Source organism: Cnephaeus nilssonii (genome assembly GCF_951640355.1).
Source record: "Cnephaeus nilssonii genome assembly, chromosome: 15".
Lineage (NCBI taxonomy): Eukaryota > Metazoa > Chordata > Mammalia > Chiroptera > Vespertilionidae > Cnephaeus > Cnephaeus nilssonii.
Genome location: NC_137086.1, coordinates 30695783 through 30714941, shown reverse-complemented (window position 1 = coordinate 30714941; position 19159 = coordinate 30695783). Strand labels below are relative to the sequence as shown.

Genomic DNA, 19159 nt, shown 5'->3' with positions numbered 1-19159 from the left:
CTATGGGAAAGGAATCTGCAGAATGGCTATTCAGTTGTAGAATTTCCCAATGTGTAGGTTGGCGAAGATCCCAAGAGGAAGACTTTGGAGTCTGTGTGGGACGCTCCTGGCGCGGCGGGGAATTAGCAGGGAGTCTGTCCTTGCCTTGCCTCCCTCGGCCACACAAACCGCGGAATCCTGTCCAGCGTCCCCTCCTGATGCCATCCATCTGTTTGGTATCTCTATGCCTTCTCCTCTCCGTCCCCACCCCCAGACTCAAGCCCTCCCTAATTTTCTCCTGGAAGTTTTCAGTGCTAGCTTCTAACCTGTCTCTAGTCTTTCTCCTTTTCTAACCCACCTTCACTTTTGTCTCCAAATATTCTAAAAAGTAGGTTAGGTCTATTATTCTATTTCACCTCCATAAGAAAATCCAAATCCCTCACTATAATATTCGGCCTCCGGCTCCCTTACATCCTAATCTGCCCGACCCATTACTTGCTTTATAGTGTTGAGCCGATGGAAGTTCCTGACAGGTGCTCCCTCATGCTTTGGCGCTAAGGAAGAATCCACTCCTTCTTCCTGGAACATTCTTTGTCCCATGTTCTCCCAACTAGTCCTCACCTTTACAGCAGAACTCCTTGAAAGAGATGTCTACACTCATTGTCTCCAAACCTTCCCCGCTGTTTGGCTGTACCTACTCCTGTCAGGCTTTTGTACCCGCCATTCTACTGGAATAGCGTTTGTGGTCACTAATCACCTCCATGTTGCTGAAGTCAGGGGTCAGTTAATCTTATATGATCTGTCAGCAGCATTTCACACAGCGGATCACTCTCTCCTTTGAAACACGTTCTTCACCTGACTTCCAGGGTACCCCTCTCACTTCTTCCTCTGGACACTCCTTTATCGGCTCTTTTGCTGCTGCCTCCGCAACTACCAGACCTCTAAACTTTGGAGTACCTCCCCCAGCACTAGTCCTTAGACCTCTGCTTTGTTTACATTTCCCAGGACATTTTCATTCTGTCTCATAACTTTTAAATACCACTTATTATGCAAATGGCTTATAAACTTACCTCTCATTCCGATTACTCACCTGAACTCCAGCTTCACATAGCCTGCTGTTTAATTCAACATCTCCCAATAGGCAAGCCCCAGACTCCTGATCTCATGAAATTGCTCTTCCCATATGCATAAATGGCAGTTCCCATCTTTCTAATCTATAAGGCCAGGAACTTTATGGTCATCTTTGACTGCTCTCTCATCCCTACATCTCATCCCCTCAGCAAGTCCTCTTGGCTTTGTTTTTACATAGTATATATGCAGAACGCGTCTCACCACCGCCACTTACCATTCTGATTCAAGCCACCGTTATCTTCCTCCCAGATTATTGCAGGAGCCTCCTGACAGTTCTTCAGGCTTTGGCCCTTTTCTTCACAAAGCAGCAAGAGCAATTCTTTGAAAAATGTGTAAGTCAGCTGTCACTCTTGCCCACAGTCCTCCAATGGCTTCCCATCTCACTCAGAGTTAAGCCTAAATTCCTATAAGTGAGGCTGTTGCTCCAGCACTGGGGTGACTGGAGTCTCCAATCCTCTTGCCAAATCTGTCACAAGAAAGGGCACCTCTTTCTAAGGTGCACAAAGGTGCCCATGTGCAGGTAGGGGTCCTGCCTTCAAGGCCCTGAACTTGATCTGGCTGCTACACCTCTGACCTCATCTCTTTATTCTCTCCCTTTCTCACCCTCTTCTGGCCCCACTGGCCTTCTTGCTGTTCCTCAGACTTGCTTACTGCCTTGAGGCCTTTGGACTTGCTGCTCTCTCTGCCTCAACCTTTCTTTTTTCCTCTGGAATCTACATGACCTGCTTTTGTCAGATTTCTGAAATGCCACTTATCAGTGAGGACTTTCCTCTTTCCTAACTTAATGCTTTATATAAAATTGCACCCTCCCACCCTCCTTACTCTCATTCCCAGTTTCAATTTTCCCCATGTGGCTTATCCCCACTTGTCATACTATGTTTTTACTTTGTGTTGTCTCTCTCTCCTTGAACATAACTTCTGGGAGGTTAAAAGCTTTGTTTTGTTCAATGCTATGTCTCTAGCATCTAAGATAGTGGCAGACACACAGAAAGTGCCCCTAAATATTTTTAAATATATTTTTATTGATTTCAGAGAGAAAGGGAAAGAGAGAGAGAGATTAGAAACACCAATGATGAGAGAAAGAATCACTGATCAGCTGCCTCCTGCACACCCCACACTGGGGATCAAGCCCACAACCCAGGCATGTGCCCTCACCTGGAGTCAAACCATGACCTCCTGGTTCATAGGTTGACGCTCAACCACTGAGCCACACTGGCAGGGCCTAAATATCTACACTAATAAAAAAGTAAGATGCAACTTGACTGTACCTTCGTGACGCCCACCAGCCAATCAGGAGTGCGTATGCAAATTAACCCAACAAAGATTGTGGGTTAATTTGCATATGCAGGCACCACCCCAGCCGCTCTGTGCCTCTGGGCAGCGTGGGAAGGTGGAAAGGCGGCTCCGGCCGGCCAGAGTGAAGGTGGTGCCAGCAGCCAGGGGAAGGAAGGCCCATTCTTGCACGAATCTTGGTGCATCGGGCCTCTAGTTTATTGAATAAATAAATATGGTATAACTTAAGCATTGCCCTAGATGTGATTCCTTTAGATGTTGTCCCTGATGTTTGATGTTTTCCTGTCCTCTCCCAGGGGAGATACCTAAAAGATAAAGTTTATGGTACAAAACCAGCAACAGTCAATGAATTGTGGGCCTACAAATACTGAAGGAAATGATTCTTGATGTTTGCAATTCCATTGCATTGTGTTATTAGCAGTGCCTGGACCAGAATGGTCATCAGTTTGAAAACATGTTGACAAAAAAATTATTTATTTCTGTAAATTCCTTTAAATTCTGAAAATGAAAGCTGACTTTATAACCATTCAAAGTGTATGTACATTTGGGGGGATAACCTGTATATGCTCGGTTAATAAGTAAAGAGCCCCTTATTGAGCGGTGTTTGGTATTTCTATCCCAGAGGGATAGCATGTGACAGAATAGATTAGACCTTCTAATTCATAGGTTGAATCATTTATCTCAGATCCATGGCACATTTTTTTACATTTGTTTTAGATGAATATTTGACAATTTATTTTAAGCTTTAAATTAATTGATGGTCTTTTTTTCTTTCAGGCCTATCAAAAGTTTTGGCTTTGTTGCAAAAGCAAGACAAGAGTTAACTTTTCTCTGTTGAATAAGTATTGCAGATTATGCCATGTCGGTTCAAGGAATAAATAAACATGCAATTATCCCTCCTATCATTAGTAGATGTGATAAGGAATTTTTGGAAAGTATGCAAAGATACATAATTACAGAAACTAAAAGAGTGGGCTGTAATGAGGAAGGACCTGCTGATGAATATTACATCATATACCGAAACGTTTTTGATAAGGTATCAATGCTTTTAAGACAATGGATTTTCATGGGGAAGAAATGTTCTTTCTTTTCTTTTTTTTAAAAAAATATTTGTATTGCTTTTAGAGAGGAAGGGAGAGGGAGAGAGAGAAACATCAATGATGAAAGAGAATCTTTGATTGGCTGCCTCCTGCACACCTCACATGGGATCAAGCCCGAAACCCGGGCTTGTGCCCTGATCGGGAATCGAACTGTGACCTCCTGTTTCACAGGTCGACACTCAACCACTGAGCTCTGCTGGCCAGGCAGAAATGGTCTTTCTTGATGACTAATACTCCTGTCTTAGTAACACCATACTGCTTGTTTAACTACATCTGTCAGTTTTGAAAAGTTCATCTGTTTTGTTAGAAAGGGGAGAAGGAAGAAAATGCAATGCTGCATTTATCACTAGACAGTTGATGAATGTTTCAACTGTTTTGGCTTAAGTGCAAGCTATCAGTTTTAACATTTTTATCAGTTTTTGAGCAACACCTAGCGTGCCCTGTAACAACATTTTGACCCTCCATCTGAAAGTATTAACTGATTTGTGAGGGATTGGGCTGTAAGCTTGTTTTGGGTTTATGTGTGGTATCATTGAAGTCTTGGTCTAGATTTGATCTACCACAGCGATTTTCAACTTATCTCATGGCACACATAAACTAATTACTAAAATTCTGCAGCACACCAAATAATATATTTTTTTGCAGATCTAACAACAACAAAAAAGGTATAATTTTGACTTAATCACACTGGACAGCTATTGTGTTGGGTGCTATCATTTTTTTTTCTTCATTTTTTTTTGAGGGAAAGAGGTCAGTGCCCCTGGCTAAATAATCAGGCATTGCATGTTTTAAAAATTCTTGTGGCACACCAGTTGAAAATTGCTGACCTAGCATATTAAATTGAGATCCCTTGTAGATTAGAGGTCTAGGTAGATAGGCACAGTAAACAGGGGGTTTGACTAGTTGAACATTGGAAATATGGAAATGAGGCTAGAAAATGCTGTGGCTTATATAACATTTGATTTTGTTTTGCAAGGTTTTAGCAATACCCTTTTTTCTTTTCTTAAAAATATATTTTGATTGATTTCAGTGAGGAAGGGAGAGGGAGAGAGAGAAACATCAATGATGGGAGAGAATCATTGATCAGCTGCTGCCTGAATGCCCCCTACTGGGGATCGAGCCCAAAACCCGGGCATGTGCCCTTGACCGGAATCAAACCTGGGACCCTTCATTCCACAGGCCAACACTCTATCCATTGAGCCAAACCAGCTAGGGCATGAGGCTGTAAGAGGATGAGGAATCATGGAGACTAGTAAAATGAAGAACTAGTCTAAAATGAAGAATTCAGTCTAAAGCTCTTGCTGTTTGTTGCCATTAAGGAATGGTGGTTCCACGTATGTAGTTTTTTCATAGTTTTCAAGAGAAGCTGGAAATACGGTTTTCAGGTGAAATTTACTAAATTTTAAAATATTTTGTGGGTCAAGCAAAACTATTCTACCTGTGGCCTGCCAGTCTGTCTTCTTTATTTTAATGCAGTATCTGCTAGTATGCATTCTCAGAAGTTCCTATGAGTGTTCTCCTGATATCTATTTCTTCTAGCAGACATATATGGGAGCTGATCAGTGTATCACTACAAATCTATTTTCTATCCACTAATGCAGTGGTCGGCAAACTCATTAGTCAACAGAGCCAAATATCAACAGTACAACGATTGAAATTTCTTTTGAGAGCCAAATTTTTTAAACTTAAACTTCTTCTAACGCCACTTCTTCAAAATGGACTTGTCCAGGCCGTGGTATTTTGTGGAAGAGCCACACTCAAGGGGCCAAAGAGCCGCATGTGGCTCGCGAGCCGCAGTTTGCCAACCACGGCACTAATGTATCCAAGCTGTCTTGGATTGTTGTAGCACACCCCATAGGTGTGTGGAGTGGACGATGGCCAGGAACAGCAGGAGGCTTAGTTTGAAAGACCACAGAATCCTGGCTTCTATTTTATTAGGGGTTTTTGGGTAGCAGTCCTCCTAATTGGGTTGATCGGTAGTATGGTCTTGCCAAAAAGACGCCCAGTATCTCCCACTCCGATATCCTCTCCTGGTACTTGTCATTGATCAGTAAGCTCCTCATAGCATTTCTTGAGAGACCAGATGTCTTCCTGGATAATTTTTTCTAGATATTGTCTAGCTAACAGAAAACTAGTAGGGGATACTAGAGACTAGAGATGTGGCAGGAATAGAAAGCATAATTGTGGCTTTCAGAGAAAATTTTGGATTGATCACCTCTGTTCTCTTTACATATCTGTCCCTTCTGAAATCTTCGTGAGCACAATTTGAAAACCATAGATTTTAAATTATTTTAAATATTTATTTGTTTTTGCATGGGTATTGTATACACAAGATTAGCAAATAAATAATAAATAAATAAAAAGAACTAGTAAAGAAAAGTATACAACCAAAGGTCAGCTTGTTATCTTTCCCTTTCCTTTTCTTCAGGCATCCACTATTTCTATTTTCTTCCATTATCCTTCCAAAGATATCCTGTACTTTCACACCATTGGAAACCATGAGTGAATAGTGATGAGGGATTTCCTACAGTTTTACTTGATACCATGGGAATAGGAATGCAGTATTAGACCTGGTATTGGTTTTAACTAACATCATATAATGTATGTGTTCATACCAAGTAGAGAAAAATATGGCATTTTTTCTCTCATATTTAAACTCACAGGACTGTAATAATTTACAAAGAGTACATATTCAGGAAATACTGTTTTTAATACCCAGTGATATTTGTAAAATTTGAGACTTCTAATTCCTCATCATGTTTTATTTAAAAAAAATAATCTATAATGCTATTTGCAAGGCTTTTGATCCATAGTGTTCTAGAAAAAAATTTAAAACTATAGGCAGAAAATCATATTTCAGGTAATAGAATATGTCACTGCATACAAATCCATTCTTACTTCAATCAAAAAAGAATATGATGCCATCATTGCTACAATAAAAAGAGACCAAAGAATTGCATTTAATCTTCATGGAAGACTTAAAGTTTTGGCAGCAGAGCCCACAACATTGGTGTATCACAGGAAAAGAATAACCCAACTTGAAGCAAAGTAAGTATATTAGCAAATAGCCCAAAAGGTGATCATTGTTACTTGGTTATGTTAACTAGCTAGTGTAACTATAACCAGTGGTTTTCAGTCTTTTTGATTATTTAATTTAAAGTCATGTTTTCATGTTCCCCTTCCTACCAATTTGAAGTAAAGTCTGTTGACTTTTTTTTAATCTCAGGGGAAGAAAGGGAGGGAGGGAGAGACAAACATCCATGTGAGAAAGAAACATGGACCAGTTGCCTCCCATACAGACCCCAACTCTGACTTGGGTTTGAACCCACAACCTGGGTATGTGCCCTGACCAGGAATCAAACCCTGGTACATGGGTAACGCTCCAACCAACTAAGCCACACCAGCCAGGGCAGAAAGTCTGTTCAATTTTAACATTGCTTTCTTTCACAAGCATAAGTATATTTGGATGAGAGCCAAAAGAAATTTTATTTCCACAGTCCCTCTTTCATAAATACTGTAAGCTCTTGTTCCAAGCAATCACTAGTTACCAAGAGCTCTGTAATAATCAGATGCAGACAGCCTTATCTACTGACAAACTTGTTATTAACTTGCCAAAACCGTTGTGGCATTTATGTATCTAATTTATTTTAGTCTGTTATTTTCTCCCTGGGTCACATATCAGTGATAAGTGAGAAAGTAAACTTCAAATAATGCTTGAAGGAAGTTTATATCTTCTTCTTGGTCTTTAAGATCCCCATTGCAGGAGGAACTCAGTTTTATCTCAGAGGAGTGCTTTCATTCCTCCAGCTATAGGATCAGAATTACTACAGTAGGTTGAATAATGGCTCCTAAAGATTGCAGGTCCTAATCCTGAGGACCTGGGAAAGGGGTCTTTGCAGATGTGATTACATTGAAGATCTTGAGATAGGGAGGTTTTCTCAGATTATCCAGGTGGGTGTTACAAGTGTCACAAGTTTCCTAATCTCAATCTCAAGGGTTCTTATAAGAGAGGGCTGAGGCAGTGTTGACGAAGACCGAAGGGGAGAAGGGAATGCGACCAGGAAGCCAGAGATGGAAGTGATGCAGCCACGAAGGCAGCATTCCCAGCAGCTGGAAAAGGCCAGGAGCGGAGTCTCCCCCAGCCGGTCTAGAGGAAGCATGGGCCCGACAGCACTCTGGTTTGGGCCCAGTGATACTGACTTTGCTGGTCTCCAGAACTGAGAGAAAATAAATTTCTGCTTTTTTAAGCCACCAAGTTTTCAGTCATTTCCTATGGCAGCCCTAAGAAACGGATAATTACTTCGAAAAATAAATTTTCAATGCAAAGGTAATTTTCAACTAAAGGGAATAGATACAGTGCTTTGTGGCCAGATTATTATGTTTAACACTTATAAACTTCCAATAAGGTTATGAGTCATAGTATCGATGCTCTGAAAGAAAATTGTTCCTCACTGTGAGGTTAGTAAACTTTTTATGGGGCACTGTTTTGTAAATTTCCACCTAAATCCATAATGGTTCAAAATGACAATTAGGCAAAATAAAATAGTGATTTAACCTGTTTTATTATAAATATTACGATTAAATAATTAAGTTAGTTGAAAGTAACATAAGAAAGCCTTTTTGTTTTCCAGAATGAAGGTTATTGAAAATAATTCCTCAAACATTCAATTGCAAATAGACAAAATAAAACAACTTAGGGCAGAGTATGATGTGAAAGAAGTAAAACATTTTCCTTTCTCCAAAGATCCTTCAAAACCTATTCCAGGTACTATATTTTGTGTAAAATATTTAAAAGAAATTCTAACTGTTACCAGTTATTACCTATTACACAAGTTAATATGTATGTGCTATGTATATATCTTCTGAGTACAACAGGACTTTATCCATACTTTACAAACAACTTTAGCCAGGACTCTAGATAGAAAGAAGAGAATGAGAAAACCCTAAAAGATTAAGAGTTCCAGACTGACTGGACTATATACAGGATATTCTTCAATTGTGGTTCCTGGTCAACATCAGCTTAACTGGGAACCTGTTAGAAATGCAAATTCTTTGACCCCAGTGTAGACTTACTGTGTCAGAATTCTGGGCATGGCACTGGGGTGAGGTGGAGGTAGAGCCTACCAATCAATGTTTTAACAAGTTCTCAGGTTAGTCTGATGTACTCTAGAGTTTGAGAACCCATGCTATAATACATGAAAAAACTGTAGTGTGTTAGTTCTGGTGAATATTGTTGATTCATATTTATGTCAGCATTCACTGGTTCCTCATCTTCAGCTAAGCCACATTTTGAGAAATTGTAGTGTATCCTGAAAAATTTTTTTTTCTAATATTTAATCGGGAGGTTTTCTCAAACGGGCTCAGAAAACTTTTTTTGCTGGATGAATGAACAATGAAAGGAGAGAAAAGTGAGGACAAGTGAATCTGGGGAAGTGCATTCTGTCTCTTGGAATTTATTCAGGAAGCTGAGAGGTTTATATGATGAATATAGAGGAATTATAAACATTCACCCTGGGACAAGGATGGCTTTGAGAATAGATAACTGTATTCAAAACTTTTATGGATTTCAACTAGTGTTTACCCAGAAGCAGAATCAATAGGTGGAAATTTTAGGAAGTAGGATTTGGATTCAGTGGAAGAAGCTGTGTCATGAAATAATAAGCTATTCCACACCAGAGGATTTCAGCTGAGGTTGAATGATCAATCAGCCTGTGTTAGGTGGAGGCAGGGGCTAGATTTCCTTTCAAATGTAAAATTATGACTAACAAAACATAAATAAGATACATATGAATAAGTACAGAATAACAGATAAATTGATTAAATGCCTAGAGGATTTTGGGTAAGGTAATGATCAAAATTGAGTAGGATTAATCCAAAAGGGTTTCTGGAGGAAAATTTTGAGATATGCCTTTAAAGGCAACAATTAGCCTGAATGAGAAGGGAAATCATTTGGCGTGTGCATGAATAATGAGTAGAAGGGGCAATTAGAGAGTGAGAGAGGACTGAGATATGGCTGGCACTTATAAGTTTTTCATTGGAGAGAATAAACATTACCCTGGGGTTAGCAGGAATAGTTTAATGGAAGATTTGGATAGAGAGAAATTACTGGGCAGAATCCAGAATTCATTCTCTAGAATTTTCATGGGTATGTTTAAAAACTGCTAGCCATTTAAAAAATGTATGTTAATTCCATTTATGTTCAGTAAATGACAAGTTCATGCTACCATTTCTCAGTCATTTCCTGACATAGAGAACTCACTGACATATTTTGCGTTTTTGCACAAGAGTCCCACCCATGGCTTGGCTGGTTTGATTTGTTCTCTTTTCCCATAGGCATGATTCTCGAAGAATCCTTCAATTTAGATGCTCTCAATAAATACCTGAAACATCTGGAAGATAAATATGCAGAAATTAAACAACTAATGTCAAAAAAATATGTCCCACTTCAGAGGAAGGCAGATTTAGAGGAGGAAATGATTGTGATAGTAAAACGGCAAGATGTAGCTGAAAGTCTGAACAAAGAATTACAGTTTCGGTATGCAAGTCTATTATTTTTAAAGTTTGAAACTTTTATATGTGTTTTATTCTAATATTACACTTTGATTTTAGATTCAGTATGTTGTTGATGTTTTTATCTTTATAGTCATCGAAGACTGCAGATTATTTCATATGCACTTACTTTATGGGTAAAATCTGATAAGAGCAGCTCATTTGAAGACTTCGTGAAACAAATTGAGAAAATCCAAGATTTACACGGTAGTTTATTGATATATTTAAGTAACACAAATAATGGAAAACATTACTTCTTTCCCCAATGCACAGAAAGCTAATGAGTGGGAATTTTCCTAGATAGAGTTTAAGGAAAGCAAAAATGTATTTATTTCGGTTAGGTCTCTGTTATCCTATGGGCTTCTTCCTCCAATAGCTGACAGATAATTGGTAAAGAGTAGACTTGGTGAACCAAAGATATAAAAATCTTAAAATAAGAAAAAAGTAAAGGGAGGCACTCAGTCTAGAAGAGGTTGATGCTATTAGGAACCATAGCATTAAGTGGTTGGTATTAAACATCTGCATGCTTATTATTTTCTACTAGAGGCCCATGCATGAAATTCGTGTGTGTGTGTGTGGGGGTGTCCCTCAGCCTGACCTGCATCCTCTCCAATCTGGGAGCCCTCAGGGGATGTCCTTCTGATGGCTTAGGCCCGCTCCTCTGAGGGAGCGGGTCTAAGCTATAGTCTGGCCTCCCTCTGCAGGAGGCAACTGGACTGATCAGGGAAAGGCACCACCCCCATCACCCCGCTACTGCTGCCACAGTCAGCTGCCGCAGCTGCCAAGGTGTTTTCATCAACACAGACTCCAGACCCTTCACCACGAAAAAATGACAACTTTCTTTAGGCATTTTCAAGATGTCTCTTTCATAGGATATGACATTTCTTAGCCCCTCCAGCAGCAGACCTTCGTTTTTTCCTCCAGGAGTGAGGTGGAAAAACCCTAGATCACCTTCTTGGATTCTTATTACCCAAGTTACCAAGAACGCTGTGAGTGGCGTATGGGGAGCTTAGCCAATGAACAGTCAGAAAAGGTGTTTCCTCTGCAGCTCACGCACAGAGGCGGGACTGCCAGCGCGCCCCAGTTGGCAGGCCCTGTTCTCTGCAGGCCTGCTCGCTGCCATGGCAGCTGGCAGACAGGCACTGTTCTCTGCTCTCTGTGGACCTGCCTGCTCGCCACTGTGGCAATTGGCAGACCCTGCTCCGCCCTGCTCTCTGTGGGCCTGCGCCATCCATGGCTTGCCGCACCGCCTCCCACCCACCTGCACACGCAGCCTCCTCCTGAATGGTCGTGACTGTTATGGCATCCTGGCTAATTTGCATATTACCTCTTTATAAATATAGGTTAATGTATAACCTTAAATATCATCTGGTGGATCTTTTGATATTTATAGGTAGCCAAAGCTTTATGGAAGGGCTATTGGAAGATGATCCAGGCAAGGCAAAAGAAGCTGAAATTTTGCTTTCCTACATTGAAAGGCAAATATTTTAAAAGCTTTGATTTTCCTTGTTAAAATAATATTGCAATAATTTAATATGTATTTAAATACTTATTAAATACATCTTTAATATTTATTAATTGCTTAGTATTTATTTAGCATCTTGATGAGCTATAGTCTCTAGCTTTTGTATCTTTAAAATTTTACCCTGGTACTTCCCATTTATTTGTTATCATAGTCTTTTCAATGATCTGAGCAGTTATATGCATGGAATAAAATAACATTGGGCCATTGTAAATTGAAATGGAATAACCGTTTCATCTCTTCTGCATGCATGATCTAGACATTGCAAAAAAATTTTTTTTTAACTTCTAATAAACAAATTAGAAAATAAGGTAGAATTTTAAATGATAATTCTCTGTGATAAAATACTAGATTGGGCCCAGCCAGCGTGGCTCAGTGGTTGAGTGTTGATCTATGAACCAGGAGGTCACAGTTCGATTCCTGGTCAGGGCATATGCCCAGGTTGTGGGCTTGATCCTCACTCAGTGTGGTGCATGCAGGAAGCAGCCAGTTGATGATTCACTCTCATGATTTATGTTTCTATCTCTTTCTCCCTCTTCCTTCCTCTCTGAAATCAATAAAAATATATTTTAAAAAATACTAGATTAGTAATCTAGGAAATATTTCAGAGAATATAGGTGGTTTGTAGTGTTGATTTAAGTTTTATTTATACTTTTCTTGCATTCCCTCATCATCAACTTGATGTTAAAAAATATTTTCCTAAATATGTTTTTATTAATTTTTAGAGAGAGGGGAAGGGAAAGGGATAAAGAGATAGAAACCTCTATGAGAGAGGAACATCCCCTCATATGCCCCCCACAGGGCCGGGGGGTGGTTTGAGACCACAACCTGGGCATGTGCCTGGACTGGGAATCAATCTGTTGACCCCTTGGTTCCTGGGTCAATGCTCAACCACTGAGCCACACCGGTTGGCATATTTTTGCCCAATACTTTATTATTTATAGTGTAAAATAGAGGCTTAAAGAAATTTAAGACTTCATTCTTTAAGAGGTTAATTCATAGGCTATAAGGTCCATATGTAATGAACACATTTAATGTTCCTAATCTTACATGTGAAACAGTTTTCACTTGTTGATTTGCATGTTGATATGATACAAATAAGGAGTGAAGATTATTTTTTTTGGGGGGGGGGCACCAAAGCCCATTATTTCCTTACACTGTGTGCTTCTCTAAGTCTGCCAACTCTAGATAGGAGAGAAAAACCCTTGTTGAGGTTAAACATTTTATGTATTTTACTTAATATTACTTTGATATTTTTCTCCTCTGGGATTCCACATTCATTTGCAACACTGTGTAAATTGGTGTTTGCCATAGTTTTATTAATTGTGAGGTGAGGGCTGATTTGAAGATATTTTGCCCTAGGAAGAGGAGTAGAGGCTTAAGTTATTTGAACTATTATCTTTTCTCCTTGTGTTAATCTCATATTTAATTGGGAGTCTGCTGAGCAACATAAATTCTGAATACCAAGGGTACTTCTTGATCTTCAACTTGGCAGCCTTTGTGTTCATTTAATATTTCCCCTAGATGAGCCTCTAAGCAGATTATCCTTCTTTTCCCCGACACCCCCTCTTATCTGGAGATGATATGAGAGAAAAAAATCTGAGCTCTTTGTAACTTCACCTCAAGTTCTGTTCATTTGCTATGGCTGGCTATAGAGTACTATAGGAATAAAGTACAGGATGAGGTCCATAGTCAGCTGGCAGATGAGAGTTTTTTCTGAGGCTACAAAAATGATAGAATATTAGGGAAAGAAGTGAAATAACCTCTTACAGAGTGACTGAATCTCATTATCATTCATTAGAATTGCTTTTCTATATTACTATGCCACTGTGTTTAGTATATATTAGAGATTTCTAATAAGTTTTCTTTTTGCTATTTATAATGTATAATGAAATGTAATGTCTGTAGGTTCAATGAATTAATATCACTTGGTGAATATGAGAAGGCCGCTTGTTTTGCAGCAAAAAGTCCTAGAGGAATTCTTCTAAACATTGGGACAGTGAATAAATTTAAGGGTAAGCATTTCTCTCTGAACCTTCTATATGTATGCAGCTATACTTTTCCCCATGATAGAATGGAAAGAGTATTGAACTGGGAGACGAAAGATCTAGGCTCCAAGTCTTATCTCTACCTTTTACTCAGTTTCCTGAGCTGTAACAGTACAAGGGAGGAAGATGGAGAAGAAGAGAGGGAGGGGGAGGAGAAAGGCTCAGGTGTACTCCTGGGAGGGAGAGTGTGCAGTATTTGTGTTTTTATTAATGAGTTGCAAGAATTCTTTCTATATTCCCTTATCATATAGGACTAGAGGCCCGGTGCAAAAATTCGTGCACGGGTGGGGTCCCTCTGGGTGGCCTGAAGGGATTGGGCCGAAACCCACAGTCCAACGCCGCCTGCAGCTCCTACCTGCCGCTCCCACTCATCCTGGCCCCACTGTGCCTGCCGCAGGCTCGCGCCCAATCAATCCCGATCAGAAGAGGCTCGCGCTGCCACAGCAGCGCTCGCCAGGCATGAGCTGTGCATCTGATGCCCTTCCAAGGGGAGTGGTCTGCAGGATTGGGCCAAAACTGGCTCTCTGACATCCCCCGAGGGGTCCCGGATTGTGAGAGGGCGCAGGCCAGGCTTAGGGACACCCCTGGTGGTCAGTGCACATCATAGTGACTGATCGACCAGTTGACTGTCTGCCCCCTGGTGGTCAGTGCATGTCATAGCAAGCAGTTGAGCAGCCTTAGCATATCATTAGCATATTACACTTTGATTGGTTGTTCGATTGTTCTGCCGTTTGGTCTATTTGCATATTGCCCTTTTATTATATAGGATTATATAGGATGATATAAAAATATTTTCTTCCAGTCTGTGGATTATTCCTTTACTTTCTTGATGGTATTTTTTGAAGAACAAAAATTTTTAATTCTGATGAAATTCAGTTTATGAATTTTTTCTTCTATTTCTGTGCTTTTGCTGTTGTATCTAAGAAATCCTTGCCTAACTTAAGTTTATGTATTTAGGTCTGTCATCTACTATAAGTTCATTTTTGTGTATAGTGGGAGGTAGGGGTCCAAATGCATTCCTTTCCATGTGGGTATCTAGTTTTCTCAGCACCATTTGTTAAGAAAAAGACTTTCCTTTATCCATTGACTTTTTTGGCCCCTTTGTCAAAAATCAATTGGCCAGGGTTTATTTCTGAACTCTTAATTTATCCTATTGCTCTAGATCAGTGGTAGGCAAACTCATTAGTCAACAGAGCCGAAGTTTGCCGACCACTGCTCTAGATATTCATCCTAAGATAGTATCATACTATCTTAATTACTATGGTTTTCTGGTAAATTTTGAGATTAGAAGTAGCAATCCGTCTTTCTTTTGATAAATATTAGTGTGTATATATTTTTCATACTTTGAATTTATTTGTGTCTTTGTTTAAAGTCAATGCCTTCTAGATAATATATACTTGGGCCCTACTTTTTTATACAATCTGACAATCTTTGTCTTTCAAATGCAGTGTTTAGATCATTTATATTTAATATGATTATTGACATGGTTCAGTTTTGTTTGCTGTTTTCCTCAACTCTTCTTTGTTACCTTCTCTCTCTTTTTTTGCCTTCTTTTGGATTACTTCAATTTTTTAATGATTTCATTTTCTCCTTTGTTGATTTACGAGCTACAAATTTTTTGTTGATTTATTTTGGTTGTTGCTTTAGGGTTTATAGATTAAATATTTATCACATGCTACTCTCAGGTGACATTATACCCCTTGATATATTATATAAAAATAATGTATTTCTAAATTCTTATATTCAGAGCATATACCATTTTTGGTCTTCATTCCTTTTGTAGATTTGTATTCCTTCCTGGTATCATTTTCTTTCTGCTTGAAAGACTATCGTTATCATTTCCTATAGTGCAGATCTGCTGGTGGTATACCCCTTTAGCTTTTTAAAGTTCCTTTTGGAGGCTCTGAGAGAGATTACATTTCATGCTTCTCTCCTAGTTTCTAGGTGGCTGACAACAATGTTTGGTATTCCTTGGCTTATAATCACTCCAATCTCTGCCTTGGTTTTTACATAGCATGTAATGTTTAGTCATTATCAAAAATAGAATGTTTAATCCATAAGCATTAGTTAAAAATTACAAATATGGCCCCACCCAGTTAGGCTCAGTGGATAGAGTGTTGGCCTGCAGACTGAAGCGTTCTGGGTTTGATCCCGGTCAATGGCACATACCTCAGTTGCAGGTTCAATCCCTGGCCCTGGTCAGGGTGCATGGGGGAGGCAGGCAATCGATGGTGTCCCTCTCACATTGATGTTTCTCTCTCTGCCTCTCCCCCTCCCTTTCACTCTCTCTGAAAATCAATGGAAAATGTCCTTGGATGAGGATTAACAACAAAAACAAACAAAAATTACAAATATGTAATTTTAGATTCAAATTTTTAAAAAATGCAAAGAGATGAAAATCCTACCTAATAATAGACAAATATGCAAATTGACCATACCCCTGACACACCCACAAGCCACACCCACAACCCAATCAGAGCGAGTATGCAAATTAACCCAAACCAAGATGGCTACAGCCACAGAGAGCAAGGTTTCCTAGGTGACAGAGGAAGCCAAGCTTTCCGCCTGCCCTTGCCAGGCCTAAGCCTCCACTCAAGCTACAAAGTTTCAATTATAGAAGGTAAACAAATTCAAACAGAAATGGTGGCAGAAAGGAGCTTGAGAGAGCAGGCCAGGGTTGCCCCCGGCAACAGGGGAAGCAGAGCTTTCCGCACACCCTGGCCGGGCCCACCCGCTTAAGGCAACAGAAATGGCTGCCTGCCACGGAGGGAGCCCCAGGCTTGGCTCTGCTCCAGGCTACAAAGTTTCAATTGTAGAAGGAAAATAAATTCCAGATACCAGGGCCTCCGCTTGGGTTGCCAGGGGGCGTGGCCGGCCTGCAAACCACCACAGGCCCCTCGCTCAGGCTGCCCCACGCCCCAAGGGAACCCCACCCTGATCAGGGACACCCTTCAGGGCAAACCAGCTGGCCCCCACCCCTGTACCAGGCCTCTATCCTATCTAATAAAAGAGTAATATGCAGAAGGAGAAGCCAAGATGGCGGCGGAGGTGAACGGCTGATCTGTTGCCTCGCATGGCAGTTTCGGAAAAACAACTAAAAGATGGACTGGTGAGCGCGGCGACTCCTGCTCGCGTCTCCCCAGGCCGAGCGGCTGCTCCTCTCAGCCAGCACCGCAGCCGGGGCCATGAGCTCGTGGGCGCCGCGGCAGCTGCTGTGGCGGCGGCCGCGGACTCGGCGCGGCGGCTCTCGGTGAAGGAAGAGACCGTCTTTCTGCGAGACGGGCCCACCCGCGTCACCGACCTGGCCCAGCTCCCCACTGAGATCCTCGGGGCCCCGGAGACCGCCAACACCGACTTAGAGGATTCTTAAGACTTCCTGTCTTACACTCAAGTCCTCTAGCCATTTTGAGAGAGGAGAACAAAGAAGGCAGCGAAGTCAAACAAAGGAACTTCGCGCACAGCAATTTCAAAGTTAAACAAAGGAACTTCGCCGCGCACAGAGCGTCTGCCACCCAGAACCACAGGAGAGCTGGCTGAATGGTGGATTTACAGCTAAGAGAGAAGAGGAAAGAGCGAACTCTGGAGGAGCTGAGGTGCGGAGGCGCGTGGGTCGGGGGAAGGGACTTGTGGCTTTTGTTCCAACCCTAGGGGAGATTAGCTCCCCAGACGCCTGCGGGGAGAGGCTGGACTCTCGGCCTTCCTGTCGGAGAGTGGGAGTGACTTCCTTGCGGAGGTGCGCCCAGCAATCAGTGTTTGCTGCGCTGGAGTGCGGAATGAGGGGGCTTGGAGACATGGAAAGCGGAAAAAGCAGACTTGCAGCCAGTGCGGTTTGCCTCGCCATGGCCTGGTGGCGCCCTGAGGCCCCGCCCCGCCCTGAGACTCGCCCCGCCCTGGGACCCGCCCCGCTCGTTTTGCAGGTCCGCCCCGCACGTCTAGCAGGCACACCTGGGCTCCAAGCAACGGCTTTTGCATGTGGGTGGCCTGCCCTATGGCAGCTTGACCAGATAAACTGCGGTTCTAGTTGGACTGCTCTAGGGACGCTCAGACAGGAGGAGGAAACTGCAGTTTTTGCCGTAAGTCCTGCTGAGTGGTCTCAGGTAGTAGCTGACCTGCACACCATTGGAGACCCAGAAACGAGGGCATCTAGTGGTCGGTGTGAGATGACACCAGATTTCAACCACTCACATAAAGGACACATTCCAGAGGCAGACTCGGTGAGCGCCAAAGCCTTGCTGCACCAAGACCCGGCCCATAAATCTGTCTCCTACACAGCAACTCTTCCTTTATAGACACAGAGGATCTGCACGGCCAATTGGCCTGGAGGACAATTCCTCCCAGCGACACCAACAATAATCAAGACTTAACTATACAAAGGAAGACCAGGATGGAGGCATAGGGCAGAAGCCTGATTGCTGCCTACCACAACAATTTTGAGTCTGCGACGGGAGAGCAGAGCGGACACCGTCTGGAACCACCGGAGGGCTGACTGAGCGGATGCTCTACAACTAGAATAAAAGAGAGGGGTACTCGGGATGATGCTGATGCCGGTGACCCAAAGATCACACTTTAAGAACTACGGCTCAGACGACACAGTGGCGGCCTGGAACGTGCTCGGCGCAGTTCCCCCGGCGGTCTCCGGCTGAGGGGAAGGCCCCACTCGCTGCCGAGCACGGACAGACGAGCCCCTGGGAGACATGGGGTGGGAGACTCCGCGCTTGCTGACCTCCAAGTCCTTCAAGAATCTCAACGCCCCGGAAGCGGCCAGGTGCGCACGCTCGGTGACTGGCCACCGCTGCAGACCCAAGGGCCGACGCAGCCACCCCGGACCAGCCCGCTGCCGCGCACCGGGCACACCAGATCTTCGCCGAGCCCGCCGCCCAACGAGTTTTGCGGCGGCTGCCCTGGAGCTCTGAGAAAATGGCCGAAGGAATTACTGAGATGGAATTGACCAACAGGAAATGGGATCAAGAAGACGAAACCCCGCTGGGTCCCGGATCCGGGTGAAGCTGCGCGCCCCTGGGTCCGGGTGAGGCTGGGAACTGGGTCAGGGTGAGCCTGGGTCCCGGGTCCGGGTGAGGCCGTGGGCCCCTGGATCCGGGTGAGCCTGGCCCCGGGTCCGGGTGAGGCCGCGGGCCCCTGGATCCGGGTTAGCCTGGCCCTGGGTCCGGGTGAGGCCGCGGGCCCCGGGATCCAGTTGAGCCTGGGTCCCGGGTCCGGGTGAGGCCGCGGGCCACTGGATCCGGGTGAGCCTGGCCCCGGGTCCGGGTGAGGCCGCGGGCCCCGGGATCCGGGTGAGCCTGGCCCCGGGTCCGGGTGAGGCCGCGGGCCCCTGGATCCGGGTGAGCCTGGGCACGGGTCCGGGTGAGGCCGCGGGCCCCTGGATCCGGGTGAGCCTGGGCCCCGGGTCCTGGTGAGGCCGCGGGCCCCTGGATCCGGGTGAGCCTGGCCCCGGGTCCGGGTGAGGCCGCGGGCCCCGGGATCCGGTTGAGCCTGGGTCCCGGGTCCGGGTGAGGCCGCGGGCCCCGGGATCCGGGTGA

The 19159-nt window shown here is 43.2% G+C and overlaps 1 protein-coding gene across 1 annotated transcript in view; it reads left to right on the top strand.

The window, feature by feature from the left end:
• Positions 1-34: 34 nt before the first annotated feature.
• Positions 35-19159, top strand: part of CLHC1 (clathrin heavy chain linker domain containing 1) — a 29193-nt gene continuing 10068 nt past the window's right edge. The window contains exons 1-7 of the mRNA XM_079791939.1: positions 35-3439; positions 6364-6551; positions 8135-8268; positions 9837-10038; positions 10147-10259; positions 11446-11530; positions 13483-13589. Of these exons, the coding sequence (XP_079648065.1) occupies positions 3263-3439; positions 6364-6551; positions 8135-8268; positions 9837-10038; positions 10147-10259; positions 11446-11530; positions 13483-13589 (1006 nt within the window). The 5' untranslated portion in view covers positions 35-3262. The remainder of the gene's footprint in view (positions 3440-6363; positions 6552-8134; positions 8269-9836; positions 10039-10146; positions 10260-11445; positions 11531-13482; positions 13590-19159) is intronic.